Below are 21,036 nucleotides of genomic sequence, written 5' to 3'. Positions count from 1 at the left end.
GTACAAATTCTTCAGAGGCATGAAAGAAGTCTTTCTTAGCGGTAGTGAATGCGAGACTTCAGTCAGCCAATCGATGGCTTGTAAACAGCTGTCCTTGCATGGGGCGTGTAACACCTCTGCTGCAAACTTGGCTTGTTATCTGAAGGGAGTTCCAGTCCCTTTGATTAGACCTATGTTCCAGGAGCTTTCAAATGACAGCTACGTCCTCCTCAATGGTGAAGACTGTTGTGGCATGGAGGCCGGAATACTTTACGTTGTTTCGGTGTCTAAGGTCGTTACATGCTGCGGGAACGTACTTTTCTCCCCCACTAAAATTAAAGAGGTAGCTGACATTTGGCCTCACATTGCTACTTCAAATGTGAATTTTTACAAGTTGAGCAGACTCAAGGATCTACTGTTTAAAAAGCATGTAGTCCTTACATCTGCGCGCGAGACCTACGCACTTCAGGTGGCAAGGTCGTCGGCAGAGATACAGTCCCTATTAAAACAAACTTTCCAAGATACTTTGGTGAGCTCGTGGGATGAATATTTAATGCGTCCAGTACAACTGGAATCACACATTTTTTCAAAGCTGTTGGTTCTGGTTTCATTCACACCTTCTCCTCCGTATTCGGTTTGATACCATCAGCAATCCACTCAATTTTCTCTAGTATTTTCAGGGGATTTCTGATAACTTTGGCTTTACTAGCTGACATCTTGCTGTTGCTGGTTTTTATGCGCAATGGCTGTCCTGCCGCAACGAGGAGGAATGAAGGCGCTCCCATCAGCGCAGCTGTGTCGTGAACACATGATGCAGTATTTTGGAGTAACACTCCTAGAGCAATTGGAGTGTGGCTGGTCTTTGTCATTCAGACCGGTCTTGCATTGTGTGCAGCCCATGTTTAGGTGCCTCTGGTGCTCTTTTAAACATGCACTAGAAGTCTGTCTTTCGTTGCAGCGCTTGCCTTCAGTGGACGCTGATCCGTTGATGTTCTCGCTGAGGGTTCATTACCAGACATGCGCATTGAGGTTGCATTTGCTATGAGAAGCTACTTGAGTTACCCTTCTTGGAGAATGTAGCTCACGACTCATCACTGGGCACACCACAGAATGCCACCTTGGCTGAGGCTACGGAACACAACTGCTCCTTGATCCTTCTTGAAAACGAACAACATCGGCCGAAGTGGAAGATCTCCTATTCTCCATGACTCGGGAATCAATTGGAACTTTTACAAAATTGACTTGCCCTTTGAATGAGGTCTCATGCCACGTGCTCATGTTTTAAATTGTCACGTTGGACTTGTCATCATTGACATTGCTTGTTATATATATTAGGATGAGCTTTCTAGCAATAAATAGAGATATCTTTGGCTTTGAACCAGTTTTAACTGACAAGGGGCGGGTGTTGTGTAGCCATTTTAGTTATAGCTCCATGCATGTTATTTTAACACACTAGGCCGCTGTGCACTTTAGCCTAGATATATTTTATTCAGCTTTGTCTTATTATTGTTCCAATAACCATTTTTACGGTCTTGTTTTATTTCCATCTATTTAACTGTTTTTGCCTAGGCCAGCACTCTGTTTTCAAACAAGGCATTCTTGATCACTCTGTGCTTCTTCAAAGTCTACAGCACAGAACATTGCCGGTGAACGTGGTAGAAGTTTAGTCTCTAACATTTGTAGAAAGTACACATCCTTACGTAGGGACACTTTCTCAGAATATCAGCTGTGTTTTTATAAAAACACTTCCTTGTCCCTCACAGGTTAGAGGGAGATTCCAGCCAGGGAACCACAACTGTATGCTGATTGCCGAATGCTTTACTACAGATGTTAACGCAGACTGCAGGCCTTCGCTCAGGTATGGGGGTTGATGTCTTCCCAGGGGAACCCGAAGGGCAGAATTAGAGCTTTACATATCTATCCTAGCCTAGGTAGGGATTAGTCCATCGAAAATAGTGACAGTATGATAGCGTTGTTTTTATGCTTCACTCTTACGTCACAATTTTATTACTGTCATGTTGTGTTGTCCTGGTTAGTGCAGCTCACGCTTTGCTATCTAAGACGCAGTTGTTTTGTTAAACTCATTATTGAAACACATACTGCTTCTGGTTGTCATTTATATATGAGACTGAGTTGTAAATAAGAGAACCGGATGAGACCCTAGTGACCACGACTTCCCTGAGACGCCAAGTATGTCATGCGCTCGGCTGCCCAATCATCACTATCCTTTGGTGGGGATGAGGCACTGCTAGTTAGCCAGAGCAAAACCCGGATTGGAGCGACAGGTGTCACCTGCAGTGGGTTAGACTTAGGGGGTTATTCCAACTTTGGAGGAAGTGGTAATCCGTCCCAAAAGTGACGGATAAACCACCAGCCGTATTACGGGTCCATTATATCCTATGGAACTCGTAATACGGCTGGTGGTAAATCCGTCACATTTGGGACGGATTACCACCTCCTCCAAAATTGGAATAACCCCCTTAGTCTCCCACAACGTGGGAGATTCGGCTGCTCAAAAACCAGTAGTCTCATTAGAATAATGAGAGCCTATGCGACACCAGGAAGTGGGTTTCTTATAACAGTATTATGTCCAGGTCTATAGGAGGTATTTTCTCACCACCCCTCTTTTGAGTTTGTCCTCTAGGCCATTCACATTCCATGAGAGAAGCTTCAGGGTCAGGCCTCTATTGAAAGCTTTGTTCCTCTTACCCTCCATTGGCCATTAGTTTATCTGTCCGTACTTGCCCTACTGCATCCTTGAGAATCTGCCCATGTCTTTGTTGAACAATATCCCCAACCCCGAATGCTACCCTCCCAATCACCTCATGCCATGGGCCCGAAACTACTCACCACACCAATGAGATGCCTGTTGCCCCACTGACATGAACACAAAACGAGCCATGTGAAACATTATGTATCTATTACAGGCACTCAGGTGAGCATTAATGCGTGAGGGCGTGGCCCTCCTCGTTACTCAACTCCTTCCACAACAGGCTGTTTAGGATTTAAGTTATCCCTGTCCATTTAATTCCTCTCCGTTTATCCAATCGTCGCTGGTGCCCCCCAACCCCCGTCCAAAACTGTGATCGGATTCACCATCACCCCTTCTCAGACACCTCGCCCGGTAGGGATTTGAGGAAGAGTCCTCTTGGTTCTCTGAGGTTTGTGTTAGTTCCATCCATCTAGTGCTCACTGGTACTGTGCATTGCACCTCTGTCACTACCTTTGTCCGCTCTGTCTCTGTGCCCTCGTAGAAGCTGCCCTCATCCGTCAGCAGGCCTCCTGATCTGTGTTCTGTTCAGCTCTTTTGAATCGAAGTCTCTTCCTCCGGTGGTTGGTTGCATGCTTTGCTCTCCAGCCATGTCCTTGCCTCTCCAGCAGAGGTGAAGAAGTGGGTTCAGTCTCGGTCCACCACTCGAAGCTTGGCTGGAAACACGAGTGCATATTTCAGGCCAGGTGTCCTCAGGTGCTATTTCACTGCTCTGTAGGTTTCTCGCTGGGACTGAACCGTCTGGGTATATTTCACTGCTCCCTCATTCACTTGCCAGGAGCCAAGGACTTGAGCCCGCTAGAGTACGTCGTCCCTGTCCTGGCAGTTTAGAGGAGGGACTACCACTGATCAGTGGGGTGCTCCTGGTTTTGGCAGACCCCTCCCCCGGTTCTCAGTGAGCTCTTTTGATCATACAGGGCTTGGAGGCCGTACCTCCCGGGACCTCTTGTAGGAGCCATGTTTCCATGTAAAGTTCCATACTGGGCCCTTATTTGGGGAGACCCACTACTCGGAATTTGTTGCAGTGGGTGCGGCCTTTTGCATCTTCAGCTCTGTCGCAGAGCCACCCCATTTCATACTTCAGGGCTTGCAGTTCTTTGCGGTCTGTGACCATGAGGTGCATCAGTTGTACCACATTCTCGTTATCCCCCACCCTCTCCCACAGCTTGCAGTGGTCTGCTCTCAGCAGGCCCAGATCCATGGCTACTGCATTGATCTTGTTCTCCAGCCCCGATTTGGCTTCCTCTATGGCTGCTAGCATGACAGCTGTGTGAGCCTCCAGCCCCTCATCGGTCACATGTCGGGTTGGCAGCATCCCAGTCTTTGGGTCAAACTGTGCAGATGGCTGCGAGCTGGGTCACAGTTGTTTGCTGCGCACCATCGTACCGTCGGTTGTCCCCACACTGGTTGGGAAAAACCGAGGGGAGCCGCTTTGCAACAAGGGCTACTGTCGACCCTGGGCATCGCAGGCCGGGCACCACCCTGGCCCACCTGCACCTCAGCTAATTCCTCAGGCCGGCTGAGGGGGCACACCCAGGCTGCAGTGCCAACCAGGCCCTCCCCAATTAACCTTGAAGCCACCTACCGTCGGTAGAAATGCCCCCATAGTAAGATGGGCTCCTCTGCATCCTGTCCACTTGGTGCTCAGGGATGGCCCAGACTGGAAGGGGGTAGTGCCGGGAACCAGACCTCATATTCTGTATTGTTGGCACCCACCTGCAGGCCACCCAGTCTCAGGATTGCCTGGCTGCGATGTGGATGGTTCTTCCACGGTGCCCACCCCTCCCCTCAGGGCTGTCGATCAGCACCCTTCATTCCGTGGGGCTGGCAAGTCCTCCACCCTCCCTTGCAGCTGTGTACAAGCATGTTCCAGGCAGTTGCAAGGCTATATCAACCCCTAGATGTAAGGCCTGGCTACCAGTGAGTGCCTCCGGCAAGGAGCATTGTCCTGCTTTAGGATGGTGGGGAGATGTCAAATGAGGGGGCCCAACTATGGCCTCCCAGAGCCTCAGCTCGCCCTCCGGGGACCACTAAGCTAGTTCAGCCGGGCACCCAGAGGAACAATCCTCTGTGGCTGTCTTGTGCTTCCCCTTCCTCCCTCACGGCCGTTGGCGGGACAATGAGGCCGAGGGGAGGTATGGCCCCTGCTGGGCCACCAATCGGAATGAGGCAGCAACCCCCCACCAGTGCACACTTTTGCGGGTCCCCAGGCTCTGGGATTGCTGGCTGCTGCAGCATGGGAGGCTACTCCTCCCCCCTGCTCACGGCCACCAATGTACCCCATGGGCCATGGGCCGTTCTCCATGGGACCCGCCACACAGCTCATGGTGTGGGTCAGCCTCAAACTGGCCCGTGTGTGCCTTCAGGGGTCCCCTGCTGGTTCCGTCGGCCCAGTCCTGCCTCTGATTCAGTCTATGTAAGGCTCGATCATTGCCGCCAGGAGGGTCTGGTACGCAGAGCTTCACAGACTTGAATCTGGCCCCATCTTTGGCTGGCCACGCCCGTCGTGGTGTAATATTAACCACATCAAACACCAGTTAGATATTTGTGTCAAACAGCTATTAGAAATAGTTCAATAGAAGTCAGTTTGAAAAATAAATAAAAGCTGCAGTAGTTCAGAACGTGTAGAAACATGCAGAAACATTCTAGCTTTTTCAAACTATATAAGGCAGTGGTTCCCAACCTGTGGGCCAGGGACCCCTGGGGTTCTGCAAAGCCTCCTCAGGGGGTCCACGACTGCTCAGAAAATTAGATTAGGTCCTCAGCTTTCAGTGATGACTCCGTGGGGGTCCCCGGATTCCAATAACGAGTCAGTCGGGTCCCCAGGTTCCAGTAATGGTAAAGTGGGGGTCCAAAGTAGTCAAAAGGTTGGGAACCACTGATCTAAGGAGTGCAAAAAATAAATATGTTCTCTCTGCTGTTTCCAACTGCCCTAAAACTCTTATTCTGAAACTCCTCTGGGAGTACCTTGCTAATGGTGCCTTAAAAGATCACGCACACAATATCTTAGTAAACAATATTGTTTTAAAAAATATTGTGACAAAAATATAATTTACCATAACATTGTGATCCTAACTCAAAAATATTGGTGGGAAAAATCATTGCCAGTAATATCATCCCAAAATATTGATTTTATAACATAAATGGAGATTAAAGTAATAAATGTTAAATATTTAAGCATACAATTTTAATAAAGTATATTAAATATATTCCACGAATATTTTGTTTATATATATATATATATACACACACACACGTAACTCACATATGCTTATAGATATATATCTCAACATATTTCTTGTTACACTGTTTATATCTGTTATCACATTTGCTTATATTTTTAAATTTATTAATATGAAAATATATATCTATACTAATTTAACATTACTTAAATTCATATAATGTAAAATATTTTAAATGTTAGACTATATATCATACATAAACAAAAAAACAAGAAATGTTAAACATGTAATAATATTGAGAAAAAACATTCACAAAAAATATTATAAACATTGAAAACATTTTGAAAAAAAAACAAATAATGTTAAATATTTAAAAAATGTATATTATAAACAGTAGGGAAACTGTTAGACTTTGGAAGGGTAAAATTCAGGATTCCCACTCCAGTCTGTGCAACAGTAGAAACAGCATTGGATTTTGGAAGGGTGATATTTACTATTCCCACTCCAAACAGCACCAGAGTAAGGAAAGTGTTGAATTTCAGAGGGTGAAATATACTATTCACACTCCAGTCAGTGCAACAGTAGGGAAAGTGTTGAATTTTGGATGGGGTGAAATTTACTATTTCCTCTCCAGTCAGAACAACAGTAGCGAACGTGTTGGATTTGAGAGGGGGGAGATTTACTATTCCCACTCCAAAAAGCACACCAGTAGGGAAAGTGTCAAATTGCACAGAGGTTATCTTTTACAATACCTACTGCAGTCTAATGAAGAGTAAGCAAAGTATTTCACATCAATTATTACATATATAAGTAACACCATCAATGTAAAAAATGTGAAACTCTTAATACAAAAATATTGAATTGATGTATATATATATATATATATATATATATATAAAATAGAACTCTATTCAATGTACATAAATAGTACTTACAAAAACAGTTATCAATTAAAAAATAATGGTTCAATTAACTTCCTACCCTCTACCCTACAAACCTAGCAGCCTGCACCTAAAATATAATTAAAAAATATGTATTCCCTAATTTACATATTTAAAATCAATTAAATTAACAATTGTTAATAACTATTTCTTAATAAACTTCCTAGCCTAGCGCCCTACAAACCTAGCAGCCTGTAACAAATTATATAATTAAATTGCAAATAAATTAATTGTAACCTAATAATTAAATAATTTCACACCCTAAACCTCTACAAATCTAGCATTTGGCAACTAAACAATTCGTACAATAAATCAGCGTTCCATATTTTACATTATAAAATACTATTATTGAATTATTAAGTATTACTGCCCACCCTAAACCCCTACAACCCTAGCAGACCACCACTAAAGTATAAATAAAATAAAAATTCCATTAATTACATAATTAAAATAAATTAAATAAATAATAATAATTACTATATATATAATATAAAATGCAAAGCAGATGCCCAACAGGAGCATAGGTGACTTCACTGCGCATCTGCTTTGCATTTTATATGTCTCATATATGCATCCTGAAGAGGCGTACCAACATTGGAGATATCAGGCTTTGTTTAGACTTCATCACTGTGGTGACATGTCTACTAGAGGAATTAAATTCATGAAATGCAGTAGGTAAGGCAGGGCCCCACCAGTATCAAACACCATGTGGAACCTCAGTTCACAGGATACTTCAGCATAATTGAGAATGAACAGGAGCTTTTGAGAGCAGGTTTACAGATGGAAGAGTGCAGCTGCTTCACTAGAGCATGTGAGTTGTTATAGTTCAGTAAGTGTCTGCAGTCCTGTGGCACAGCTGTAAGCTACCTCCCCCTTACTTGCCATCATGCACCAGCTCAGGACTGCTGAGCAGGGGCCCAGTCAATGGTATAGGGGCAATAGTACTGTCATAAACTACTCGTTGTCTATGTCTGTGGCCCACTGGAAATGCGGCGAGGTCTTGATTCCTATAGGTTCTGCAAGTAGGGGCAACCCTTTCTGGTAGCCACGGTGCTGCTGATGGAGGAAACGCTAAAAGCAGTCCGTGCCCTCCAGAAGGAGTCCCAGAGGGGAAAAAAAACAAAAAGGGAAAAACCCTCTAAGCAGGAAATCCTAGAACAAAAACATAAGTTAAAAGTAAATCTGAACAAAAGAGAAAATGGCATTGAAAAAAGCTGGAACAGGCTTAGAAAAAATATAACTGATCTAGAAGAAACAGGAGCGAAGATCACCACCCAAAGGAAGTGTTGCAGCGCAAAGAGAACAGGAATCACACACCTTATATACCCAAAAAAACAGGAAGTGACCAACAGGAAGTAAAAGACACCATATTGTTTTGGGAATATAGCATAGAAACCTATAGAAAAGTCACCATGTTTAAAAAGGTTCCAAAGGCATGCAGGGAGAAGGAAGGCATGCTGGGAAGGAGAAAGGATCATGGCAACTAAAGAAGCTATAAATACAGGGAGAAACAAAGAAAGAAGAAAGAAAGAAAGAAAAAGGAAGCATAAGGTAAGTGAGGGGGTGTGTGTGTGTATGGCGAGTGGCAAGAACTAGGTAAGTGAGGGGGTGTGTGTGTATGGCGAGAGGCAAGAACTAGCGGGGTGCACCACGCCCGTAACTTGTCGAGACCCCATGCCCAATTTGGGTCTTTGATTAAATTATGCAATGGCAGGGGCAAGGCACGTCCTGCCGCCGCAGATCGCGGCCGCGCCCAGAGCCGAATGCTCGGCTCGCGGCGCGACAAGTACATGAAGTCACCTCCCACGTTTCTAAAGGATCTTTTGCGGATTGTAACTCTACATCAAGTGTTTGATTTGCAGCATGTTTTTTTGTTTTTTATTTACTTTTTTGACTTTTTTGATATTTTTGTATTTTAAAATGTTTATGAAATTATGACTTGAATTTACCTCACCTATTACTTTATTGATAGTATATATGTAGTTGCGAGTTAATAATCAAAATTCTCAAACGCATTTAGCTTATATTTAAACATTGGGGCCTTGATTATTATTGTCCACGGTTAATTATATCTTTAAATCATAAATTACAAACCTTGAGATTGGAGGTGTTATTAGTCTAGATTTTTTGGAAAATATATGCAGCTTTACTATATTGAAGATTTTTTCCATGTTTTGTATTTAATTGAGAGCTCTAATTTTGGTATGGATTCTCAAGGGGTGACTTTGATCCCTATTTATTGGCTTTGTTGTGATTGTTACTATCAATTTTCTTTTCTACATTTACTGCACTTTTTGTCACATTAATATGGTGGTTGTTTATTACTGTTGCTTTTCTTAGCATTTCCTTGTTTTTGGCTTATTTTAGTTTTTATATAATACACAATCCTCAGTGCCGTAGCGGGCAAATTACGAGATACCCGTGCATTCCACTGTTAAACATATTGGATGAGTCTGTTTTTGTTGTTCGTGACTTTAGACCTGATCGGCGAACCCGGAAGTGTATTTAACTTCCGGGTTCGTGTGCGCGCGGTCAGCTTATTTGCTTGGCGTCCGAACACGGTGACGCCGGTCTCTCTAATACTTATTTGATGTGGATATAATCCTGAATATCCGGGTAAGTTAGTAGGACTGATTTAGGACTTTGTGGTGACATTAATTTTGCGTAATTTTTTGATTATGTTAAGTTGATACACGGCTTGAGAAGTGCTTTAACTAATGGTTTTTCTTATAAATAAATTGTTGTTGTTGATCTATGACCGCGTCAGGTTCTATTTGGGATACTGATTAGGTTTATTATGGTATGTAATGACTATCAGTTATTTAGCTATTTCCAATCATTAGCTATCTGATGCGAGTGTGTTCTTTTCTTTCTTTGACTTTAGATCTGGATTTCCTATTTTGATATTAGTTACGTCTGAAGCACGTATACATTTGGATAACTTTTATTACCGCTTGATACTGAATTGTTGTGGATATATAAGGTATTTTAACTAAGTTTGTATGTTTGGTCCCTTTATGCAGTTCGAGTTGCATGTGGTTCTTTTCTTGGGTTTTTCTTGGCTTTTACTGGTTGTGGTGTGTCACTTATATTTTTTGAGCATGCTGTGTGTTTGTGTATGCCTATTCATATTAGGTGTTTCATTAATGGTTTCAGTTATTAGGTGTTAATTTGATATTAACTTTCCTCTCACTTAGTTTAGTTGGTAGTACATTAAAACTTCCTTATTGGGCTTTTTACACATTTAATTTAAACTTGTTGTTTGAGCATGTTGGTCTTAACTCGTACATTATGTTTATGATTTCTAGCCCTGAAGAAGTCATAGGGGATTTAATATTTCCCAAGACGAAACACGTGTTGGCTGGAATTGCAATTGTCTTTGGATCTATGACTATTTGATGTGAAGACACGTTCCGAATAAAATTTTTTGACTCATCAGATGACTTCAGAACCTGTTTGGTGTAACATGGACTGATATATGCAATTGTTTTCCATAAGATTTGCATATTTATTTTTAGATTTCTACAAGAGGGGAACATCATTGTGTATTAACTCTACATCAAGTGGCTTATGGTAAGTTTTATTCAGGCTCCAGAGAGTCCAACGTCATTAAATAAAGGTTAGGGCTTGTGATCCATTGTAAGTTGTGATGCTTTTGGGTAGTATGGTGATCCCACTCTGCCACAGCAGGTGGAGCATATCCTTACTAGGAATTATTAATACACATTTTTTAAGAGAAATTCATTTATTGTGCAACCTATTTGGCTACGCAATGAAAACCCGAATGCAGAAGTAAAATTAAAGGGCCAACATTACACATAAGTAATACCCTGCTACCTTAGCAGTTGTCAGAATGTTACACAAGTTACTAATACTCTGCAAGAATACGCGGTGGTCACATTAGAACATGTAAGTACTCAGGATTCTGCAACATAAGCAGTAGTCAGGAATTACAGTAAGAATTCTATGCACTTGTCATGATTACATCTGGCAAGTCATGAAAAACATATATCCATAATGCCCATTGCAGGGACATTGGGAAATCATAGGTTACGCAAAAAGAGTACCTGTTTTTGAGATAAGGGCACTCCTAGTGCCTGGAAAGAGGAGAATGGGGGGCCCACCGGCGCTCCTGTGTGCTCACAGGGGCCACGTGCTGCTCCTGGGGAGAGGGGCGGTCAGCGCCCTCTGCAGTGCTTGAAACGGGCCCCTCCAGGGACCCGTGATCCTTGTGGGCCCCCCTGTGGCCTCTAATGGCCCTCTCCGAAGAGGTGATCGGGTGAAAGGGAACTCCCTTTCTGCCCTTTGTCCTCCGGAGTAGTTGGCAGCCGCCCTCGATGCGGCTGCCAGGAATGTAGGAGGAAGCAGGGGCCTCCAGTGAGGCTTCCCTCCTGCTTCCCCACGCGGCCGCCCTGTGCGCGAGCCGCGTTCCAGCCCGACCTGGGCTGTTACGTGTGGCAGGCACCGAGGATAGGGCCTGCAAGTGCCCCGGGGGCGTGTCAAGGAGCACGCTCGCTCCTCTTTTCTTTCCTTTGGGTTCCCTGGGGGCACGGGATGGAACGGGGCACGCTCCAGAAGCAAAATTATCCCCGGGCTGCGGCGGTGAACTCGGGTCAAATGTAGAGCGATTCACCAAGGGGCACAATTGTGATCCCGGGCTGCGGTGGTGATCTTGCTGGCACAAGAGAGTGCTCAAAGCAGTGCAAGGGCAGCAACGCAGCACTCCGTGTGCTGAAGAAAGTTTGACAGGTCAGGGGCCGCAGCACCCTGCTTCTGGAGACAACAAGTGAAGAAGGGGGGGCGCAGAGCTGGAGAACTCGGCAGCAGGTCAGCACAACAAGGGGTTACCAGCAGTGGCAGTTCCTCCTTGTGACCATGTAGGTCACAGGTCAGCACAGCAGTAGCAGTCCAAGGTGGTCCTGGTGAGTCCTTTCAACAGCGTCCTGTCCAGCCCGAGGTAAGGTTCCTGGAGTCCCCAGAATGTCCAAAAGATGTCTAAATTGTGGGGAAAAATTCCCCTGTACTTATACTAGGTTTACAGTGTGTTTTATAATGGCTAGGAGAGGGGGTTCCAACCAGTTACAACTGGTTCTGGGAGTGCCCTTTCTCTCCTCCAGCACAGGTTCCAAACGACCCTATTGTGTGAGGCCAGGGCACAGCCTTTACAAATGCAGGTGTACCCCGCCTCTCCCTTCTCTCAGCCCAGGAAGGCTTTACAATATGTAGATGCACCTCTGTGACACCTCCACCCTCCCTGTGTTCAGGCTGTCTGAGAAGTATGCACAAAGCCCCAACTGTCAGTCTGCCCAGACGTGGATTGGAGGCAAGCTGAAAAACACCAAAGTCATAAGCACAGATAAATGCGCACTTTCTAGAAGTGGCATTTCTGTGATAGTAATAAAAAAATACACCAACACCAGTAAGCAGCATTTCTCACCACTATCACAACCATACCAAACATGCCTATGCTACCCCTCATAAATCAGACAATACCCCTTACACATAAGGCAGGGCATTTCCAATGCAATCCTATGAGGAAGCAGCACTCACAGCAGTGAGACACCAAGTTAGGCTGTTTGTCACTACCAGGACAGGCCACGCAACATGGCACATGTCCTGCCTTCTACAAACATGGCACCCTGCCCAAAGGGCTAGCTAGGGCGTACCTTAGGGGTGACTTACATGTAGTAAAAGGGGAGTTCTAGGCCTGGCAAGTAAATTTAGATGCCAGGTCCCTGTGGCAGGAAACTGCGCACGCAGGCTCTGCGCTAGAAGGCCTTCGATAGGTTGGACAGGTTACTTCAGTGGGTGGTGCAAGCAGCGCTGCAGGCCCACTAGTAGCATTTAATTTACAGGCCCTTGGTATAGGGATACCAATTTACAAGTGACTTATAGGTAAATTAAATATGCCAAGTAAGTATAATCCAATCATACCAATTTTGTAAGGGAGAGCACATGCACTTTAGCACTGGTTAGCAGTGAAAAAGTGCTCAGAGTCAAAACGTCAGCCAACAAAGGTCAGAAAAATGAGGAGGCAAAAAGCAAAAAGTCTGGGGAATGACCCTGTAAAAGGGCCAGGTCCAACACTACTTCAGACATTGTTGACCTAGAAATTACAAATTGTTAGTTACTTTCCCATTTAAACTTCATGTTACAGTAAAGCAGAACATAATAAACTGTTAATAGATGTAAGTGAATACGCTGGACAACTACATTTCTTCAATATCAACCTGTAGCTTTTGGTGCACGTTATAAAAATCATTATCATTTCCAAGGAAGACATTCTTTATTAACATAAGGATTGTTATAAAATCATAATCAATGGTTACATTCAATTAAATGTAGTTATACCACACATTTCTTTTCTACAGTTAATGCACTTCAATATGGATTTCAAGTGATCAACTTTCACAGTTAGTTCAACATTAATTCACATGTATTGTTTTCTGTTTGGTCACCTATAAATCAACATTGTGATGTCAAAGGTAGCAGCCATTTCTCCGCTGCACCACAGCCAAGCAGTGTAGTTTGTGAACTTTAGATGAGTACCACTTATGTCAACTGTGAGCATGATATAACTGTACAAATGTTCCCCTTTTCCTGCATTTCTGGTTGAGAGTGCCAATGTGAACTCCATGGGCTTTCACAGGCACGTGCTCAGCCCCCCATGGAGGAACTTTTCCCCATCATTGTTCTACCAGCTTGCGTTCCTGATTGGAAGGGATGTAATGAGGCCGCTTGTCTAATACCAAATCTAGAGATGGAAGGATGATCATAAATGGCAGTCCAAGTCTTATCGAGGACCCAGGGTCCTGCCTTAGTTTTATCTTTCAAATTTTTGTTTGAGGGCCCGAAATTGAAGATGGATAAAGGATTTATGTTGTTCAGCCCTTGTTTTATGAAAACGTATCATTCCAAGGTGTAAAACCACACATAAGGCAATAATTCATGCAATACTTCATTAATAACCCTATTTCAAGCCTCGTTGACATTTTACCAATGCACATTATGTCCTCCATGTCCTACGGACGAGTCCGATTTTTGAAGGCTGCCACTCTGATTTGTTCATGGGACAACAAGACTGGCAAGTTCGAAAGAAGGCATTGCTACATTTGTGTAAAAAAAAAAAAAATGATGAATAAAGTAATGCAGGTATTCTGATCAAAACAGATGGCGCAATACAAAAAAATCTTAAGTACTACATTTCTTGAAGGCTGCAAAAATGTTATGCATGAATTTACTGAAGTTATAATAAATCAGTTGTAGGACGAACTGGTTCCTGGGCCTCAGGGCACACAAGTGTTGCAGAGCACTATTTGTATCAATTGGGACGTTTTACCTTTGAAGTGCAGTGGCCTGACCTACTGTCCAACCCAAAACTGAGACACCAGTGTGGTCTATTTTTATTTGAAGAGCTGGTGTGAGGTTTGAGACTCAGATCTCGGCACAACAAATAATAGTAGGTAATAATTCATGTCTTACCAGTGCTTGATTTTTTTAATAATAGAACATACTTTATTCTACTGACAGTTCAATTTTGTAGGACCGATTTAACTGCATTTTCGAAAACATGTAGTACTACTCCTGTACTACAAATGCTATTACAAACGCATGGCCGGAGACTCTTTGCTTCTGCCTATCCTATCATTATTGTGCAGAGATCTATATACATGCATTTCAGTATTAAATGTGGGAGGGCAAGGGGGAGGGGCTGGACAATGGGGAGTGGTTAATCCAAAATGGGAGGGTTTAAGGAAAATTAATGAAGGTTTAGTAAGGTTCGTGCTAATATGAACACACATAGACACACACTATAGAGTAATACAACTGCCATTAACAAACTACACATCTAAAGTTACTACAAATCTAAAGGTGTCAAAAAACATGTAAAGGTACTCTAGTCCAACTGTGGAGTAAGTAAAACAAAATACTACACTTGTTCATTCACAGGTAACGTAATATAGTCCCATAGGAAACAATTGAGGCAGGAAAACAAAATAACCCTCCATAGGGACTAATGTCACAATAATTAAAGTATTCTCTATTTTAAAATATGTATATATATATATTTTAATGTTAGAAAATGATATGCACCAATTATTTTAAAATGTAATAAACAATTTAATTTGAGTGTAATGTGTGTAATTATTTTTTATATAAAATCAAAAGCAATTTAAATTAAACACTAACATATAAAAATGTTAGTGAGGGTGGAATATCTAATTATGGTTTAAACATTATTTATACATTAAATTAATATATTTAAATGAATTAAATATTTAACACACATTTAATTTGATGGGTTAATGAGGAGGAGATGTGGTCAAACGGCCATTGCTGGCAACTTTGGAACTGGGAAACCAGGTTTGTCCTAGCAACAGGTCAACAAATGTTGATTCTGAGCAACTCACTTAGGTTCTCATTACGAGTCTGGCGGTCCGAAACCCAAACCGCTAGACCCATAGAGAGGAGACTGCCGCAAAGCTGGCGGTCTCCCCCCGGCCCTATTACTAGGGTTCCACTGGGCTGACCGGCAGAAACCTCAGAAATCTGAGGTTCCTGCCAGTCAGTCCAGTGCAAACCGTGCAGTGGCATTGGCCTCGGCTCCAATGCAGTTGCACAGAGGGTGCTCCCAGCACCTTCAGAATACACACTGTCTGCTGCAGCAGACAGTGGACATTCCGAGGATGCAGGGGGGCCCCTGTACTGCCCACAACATATTTACCTTTGTGAATAGGCCCTTATGTATTCAATATCACAGATAAGGTATCCACAATATTTAATCAGAAGTCTGAGGCTTGATCTAGTGGTGTGTTCCCAAAGCTTTTACAGGACCCCTGCTTCTGTTTAATAGGCCCACTCCATATTCACTCTCTTGGCTCTTACCTGAGCTACCAGTCGTATAATCTGGTCCAGACAATTTTTAATTCTTGTGAGTCATGAACAGCCACCCACAGTAACACACCTGTATAAGGTAAGTAAGCTCTTAAGTGCTTATTCAAAATATTCAGATTTAGTCCCAGCTCCTACTTTCGCTTCTGAATCTCACATTTTGTTATTGCCCTTGGTGCTCACTCTGAGCATTCCCACTTCTCAGCTGGCTCCACTTCTTCCTTCAGGTGCATGTATGCAGGTCACGGTTCCCTTTTTGTAGCGGCTTAGGGTGTGCGGATGCTTTAGACAGAGTGGCTGGTGCAGTGGTGTCACTAAAATGTTGGTCACAGTCGCTTTGTTCTGTACCTCTTCAGCGAGGTTGCTCAAACCAAGCACAAACCAATCCCCACTCCCACAGGGCTGACAGAACACCTACCCTGTCTCAGGGATAACATTTATGCGGGGAGTAGCAGTTACAGCAGGAACACACACACACCCTGATCTGCGGACAAGCAGGTACAAAGAGTTAAGAGCAGAGACCTAAAGTTGGTCTCACTTGTTGATAGCTTTTTGGTAGCATTGCCCTTTGTAACATGGAACTGAGGCCACACACTCTGGAACTGTGTAGTCTGAGAGGTTTGAATGCACAATTTCTCCTACACAAATTGCCAACTTGCCCATGTCAGAATTACCTTCAACCACTCATAGTTTTTATTTTCAGGCCAATGAATTCTACTATTTTTATACTTGTACTTACAGTGGGAAAAACTAATCTACAAGTCTTACCAAGCAGCCTGCTGTTCGCTACAAAAATCACGACTGGTACAAAGTGACACAGATCACCTGTGGCAACGTGGCAGCTTAAAACACTATTAATGCCATTAGGTGCCTCTCTATTCCCACAATCATATTTTATCCTCTAACTCAACTCTGTTCATCTCCCACTAAACTGATCTTTTTAATGTCTCTCAAAACCGTGAGTATCCAAATGCATAGACACAAGTATGTGTTCTTCCTTTTTGAAAAAGGTTGAGGAATATTCTCTAAACATGGCATATTATTGCCCTTAGACTCTACTTGTTTCCAACCAAAATCTTTGAAAAATGTATTAATTTATAGTCGTCATCCTGTCCAGTGAAGAATAATGTATTGGACTCCGATCGCTTGTGTTTTGGGCGACTTAGAGCACGGAAACCACTCCGTTAGCTGTGACTGATAACTTCCTGTCACTTTTGATTCGGGCCACTCTGGTGTCCTCATCCTTCTTGGCAGCTATTGACATTGTATGACATGCCATCTTGATGAAATGGGTGCAGAAGATTGGACTAAATTCAAAGGCCCTCAAGTTGTTTCAGTACTTATCAGGAAGATCCCAGTCTACACACCTAAATACACTATAGAAGAAATAAGATGCAACCTAGATGCAGGACTATTTTTTAAAAATGAACGAGGATAAGCCGGAGGTCATCCTTTCCAGCAAAGCCGACTCCATCTGGAGGCCAAGTAATCTTGGCCCGCCCCTACTCAAATAAACGTACTTCATAGATGATAATACTATATCTACGAAAGAAAAGTTCACCGCTGTACATGGGACCTATATGAGACCTTGCGTCTACTTTGCAGAATTTTTAACTGGCCACCGGTACAGTGTTGCAAAGTCATCGTCCAGGCACTTATTACTAATGGCTTTGATTATTGAAATGTAATTTGTGTAGGCATGGTGAATAACTTGTTCTCACATCTGCAAATCATTCCAAAGGCTGCAGGCTGCATGGTCTGCAATTCTCCTACCAGAACTTCCTCTTCTTTCTTTCTAAAGGTAATTAAGCGGTCCACAAGACAGCAAACACGTGATTTTTAAACTTCTTTGCCATATTCATAGGGCCCTTTATTCATTGAAATACTTGCATTTTTTCCAGTCACGTATCCTTTTAGGCACACTCAAGGACTCTCAGATGAGCCAGTCTGTCCCTCATCCTAGTGCAGTGCATTCATTAGGCCAGAACGGGAGGCCGTTCCTTTGCCTACCTTTCTGCCCATCAATATAATGGTCTTCCTTTGAATTTGTGTCACAAATCTAGTCTGCTGACATTCACAAAACTTCTTAAAACTTGGCGTTTCTAATGGTGGTGTGTTTGATTGAATCCTTGCCATCATGAAATTCTTGATGCAAAACATGACTTGGGGCACCAGGATATCCCTTTGGGGAGTGGGCACAATATAAATCATTGTAACATAACATGCCATAAAGCGTCTCATTCGCCACCTGAACAGGAGCATATTCAAGTTAAGCAATTCATTAGCTAATTAAGGCCGTCCAGGGTCTAGCAAAGTTGATAGAACACGGATCAAAGTTAACTTCGATGCTGGCAATGATGGAGCAGCAGGTTTGCCTGCAGACAGATATTTATTAATATTTTAACAGTTTATGATGCTCAGGGTAGAAGCTGGTTGACCAAGAGGACGGCAAGTCCACCAGAGTAACAGCTGCAACCTGGGCATCATGTAAAGGTGCGTTGATTGAGGATATTTTCAATGCAGCTACCTGGGCTTCCTCCCCCACAACACTGTGGGAGTCATTACGACCCTGGAGGTCTTAAGACCTCCACGGTCGTGGTGGCGGTCGGACCGCTGCAAATGTGGTGCTCTGACCACCACATTATGATCATGGCAGTAGCGCCACGGTCAGACCACCACGGTCAGAAGCGACTGGAGGTGCTGGCGGTCCTAATCTGCCAGGGCAGCGCTGCATGCAGCACTCCCCTGGGGATTACGAGTCACCTCTCTGCCGGCGGTTACATGGCAGTAGCACCGCCATATAAATGCTGACAGAGACGGGGTGCAGGGTGCCCCGGGGGGGGGGGGCCATCGCGATGTTGACTGTCTGCTTTGCACAGTGAACTTTGCAATGGGTGCTGGTGCACCCTACGCACTACAGCATTGCTGATGGCTCTATTATGTGCTGGTTTTCAATGTTGTAGGCCGTTTCCCACCAGGTCAGCGGGCGGAAACACTATTTCCGCCCGCTCATCCAGCAGGAAATTCTTCATGGGGTCTGCGGGAAGACGGCCACACTGGCGGCAACCTGCCCGTCGGGACTTCCGCGGATGGCCTTTTCCGTCCACCGAAGTCATAATGACCCCCTGTATGTTACATTTGGGGAGGAAAGGTTTTGTCTTTTGCTCGCTCTGTACTAAGTTCAGAAATGACTGTAGCAAGGAAGATCTGGGCTCAGAGCAAAGAAGGGAAGATTACTGGTAAGCACCTGGGTCATTTACATAGTCTTGCAGTTTTAGGCCTAGTCAACACACACCGGTCAACATGTCATGAGTAGGTATCACTTTCACCCAACCCAGTCTTTTTGCGACTAGTACTTTCGCTGTTAACCTTAAATACAGGAATGCTCTTGATTAGTGGTGCCATACATAACATGAGAGCACTTAGCAGCTTTAGCAATATAATATAATTGTATCAGTATGTGCTACGTTCTTGTATACATCCTCTTTTCAGCATAGTATGCTCAGTAGAAACAAATCACAATTCTCATAATGACAAATATTATTTAATTAAAGCCAAGCACTAGAATATGGAGGACTTATAATAGTACATCATCAAAAGGTAGAGCAAACTAGAAAAATGAAATTTACCATTACAAATCAATCGATCGTCAAACGAGAACCACAGCAATAAAGCCAATGGAAGGTATCTGAGAAAGTAATAAAAATATCATGATAAAACAAAACGGGCCTACAAGTCCGATGAGAACATTCAAAAATGTACAGCAGATAAAAGATTCATAAGAATGTCAGCTGACCATATTGTATTTTGTTTCTTCAGTCAATACTATACAAAGACGTTACTTATTGAGTAGAACATCTAATGGGAAACGGCAAACTACAAGCCCCAGCATGCACAATGCGGATAGCCGAAAATGAGATAGGTTTTTCGATTACTCAACATATGTGGTGGCCAGTTAACGCGCGAGCTATGGGAACAACGTAAACCATGCTGCTATAATTGTGAACGCGGAACTGTGGCTAATTTTAGGACTAAAACGAAAAAGAACAAGGGGCTACAGTGAAACAGAATCATGCGATAGGAGGCGTTTCCCAGCGCTGGAAAACTCAAACAGGTTACAAATGTCACCGTGCAGTTACACCCTCTACTCTTCGCGTAGAAGAGACGCTATTATCTTTTGGCTCCCACCCTTAAAATAGAGTTTTATATTTTAATACAGCCCATAATTACCTGTCCACAGTGAGAGGACACCAGGCCATGTTCTGTCAGAAATCGAGGGATGACGTGGTTTGTGTCTGAGGGGCGGGAGATGCTTCCTTTCTTAACAATTACTTGTTAACCTTTCAGCAAAAGAAAGGCAAGGTAACCTTGAGGTGTGTAAAACGATGAAAATGTACTTCTGGCTAAAACTAAGTTTATGGCAACACTTTCCACCCACCTTCTCCCAAAGAGGAAGTGCTCTAGGCGCTTTACAAAATGGTTTATTTCGTCGCCGTGTTGCACGGGGGCGCCAATCACACCACTCTGATTGCACCTGTGCCTGCTCGCCGCTGCGTGCACCACGCACTCTGTGATTGGTCGCTGGCTGTTCTTCTCCAAGCAAGAGGCACAGACTAACCTGCAATCGGGGAATTTGCATGACAATTACTTTTATTAAATATGAAAGTTTTTTAATGTAAAGTTACCAGAATACTTCATGTCACCAAATACAAAGAACTCCAAATCCTGGGCTTTTATATAACAACGTAATGCACTCTATTGATTTACTGTTACTTCACTTCAGTAGATATTTGTAAAAGAATAACCAGTTCCGCAGCAATGTGTTCTTCGCGACATTTCCTTCTGGTACCATACTTTAAGGTGTCAGCTCTGTTAGCAAGAAAACCTGTACGTTTATTTCTAGGCAAAGTCATCATTTGAATAAATCAGCATGGCGGACTGACATATTTAGTTATTATTTTCAATTGACTTTTCATCTGCTTGACTTTAGACTTTGTGACAGGCTGCGTTTTATTTTTCATAAGGTTGTCACGTTGGGCATGCCCGTGGAAAATAAACCATCGAGTTGCAGCTTTTTCTTCGCTGACTGAAATTTGTAGTTTCAGATTAGTGCGTAAGCATGACTACAAGGACCACAATGCCTTGAGTAAACCAGTCTGGGATGAGCTGCTCATGCATGCAATTGGGAAACTTTATAGTTGACCAGTACCGCCAGTTCAAGTTCAAAGCGGATATTCCTTTTAAGAGACAACTAGAGAGGCCCGTCCACAGC

At 43.4% G+C, this 21,036-nt stretch overlaps 1 protein-coding gene across 1 annotated transcript in view; it reads right to left on the bottom strand.

The window, feature by feature from the left end:
• The window catches only part of LOC138288590 (uncharacterized), a 95,776-nt gene extending 75,430 nt beyond the window's left edge, over positions 1 to 20,346 (bottom strand). Inside the window, exons 1-3 of the mRNA XM_069230090.1 lie at positions 20,203 to 20,346; positions 19,995 to 20,104; positions 19,394 to 19,452 (exon numbers count right to left, since the gene is read on the bottom strand). Of these exons, the coding sequence (XP_069086191.1) occupies positions 19,394 to 19,452; positions 19,995 to 20,023 (88 nt within the window). The 5' untranslated portion in view covers positions 20,024 to 20,104; positions 20,203 to 20,346. The remainder of the gene's footprint in view (positions 1 to 19,393; positions 19,453 to 19,994; positions 20,105 to 20,202) is intronic.
• Between the last annotated feature and the right edge of the window lie 690 nt (positions 20,347 to 21,036).

This window comes from Pleurodeles waltl, chromosome 4_1 (assembly GCF_031143425.1).
Source record: "Pleurodeles waltl isolate 20211129_DDA chromosome 4_1, aPleWal1.hap1.20221129, whole genome shotgun sequence".
NCBI classification, from domain to species: Eukaryota; Metazoa; Chordata; class Amphibia; order Caudata; family Salamandridae; genus Pleurodeles; species Pleurodeles waltl.
Note: the sequence above shows the minus strand (reverse complement) of the source record. Positions and strands in the feature narration are given on the sequence as shown.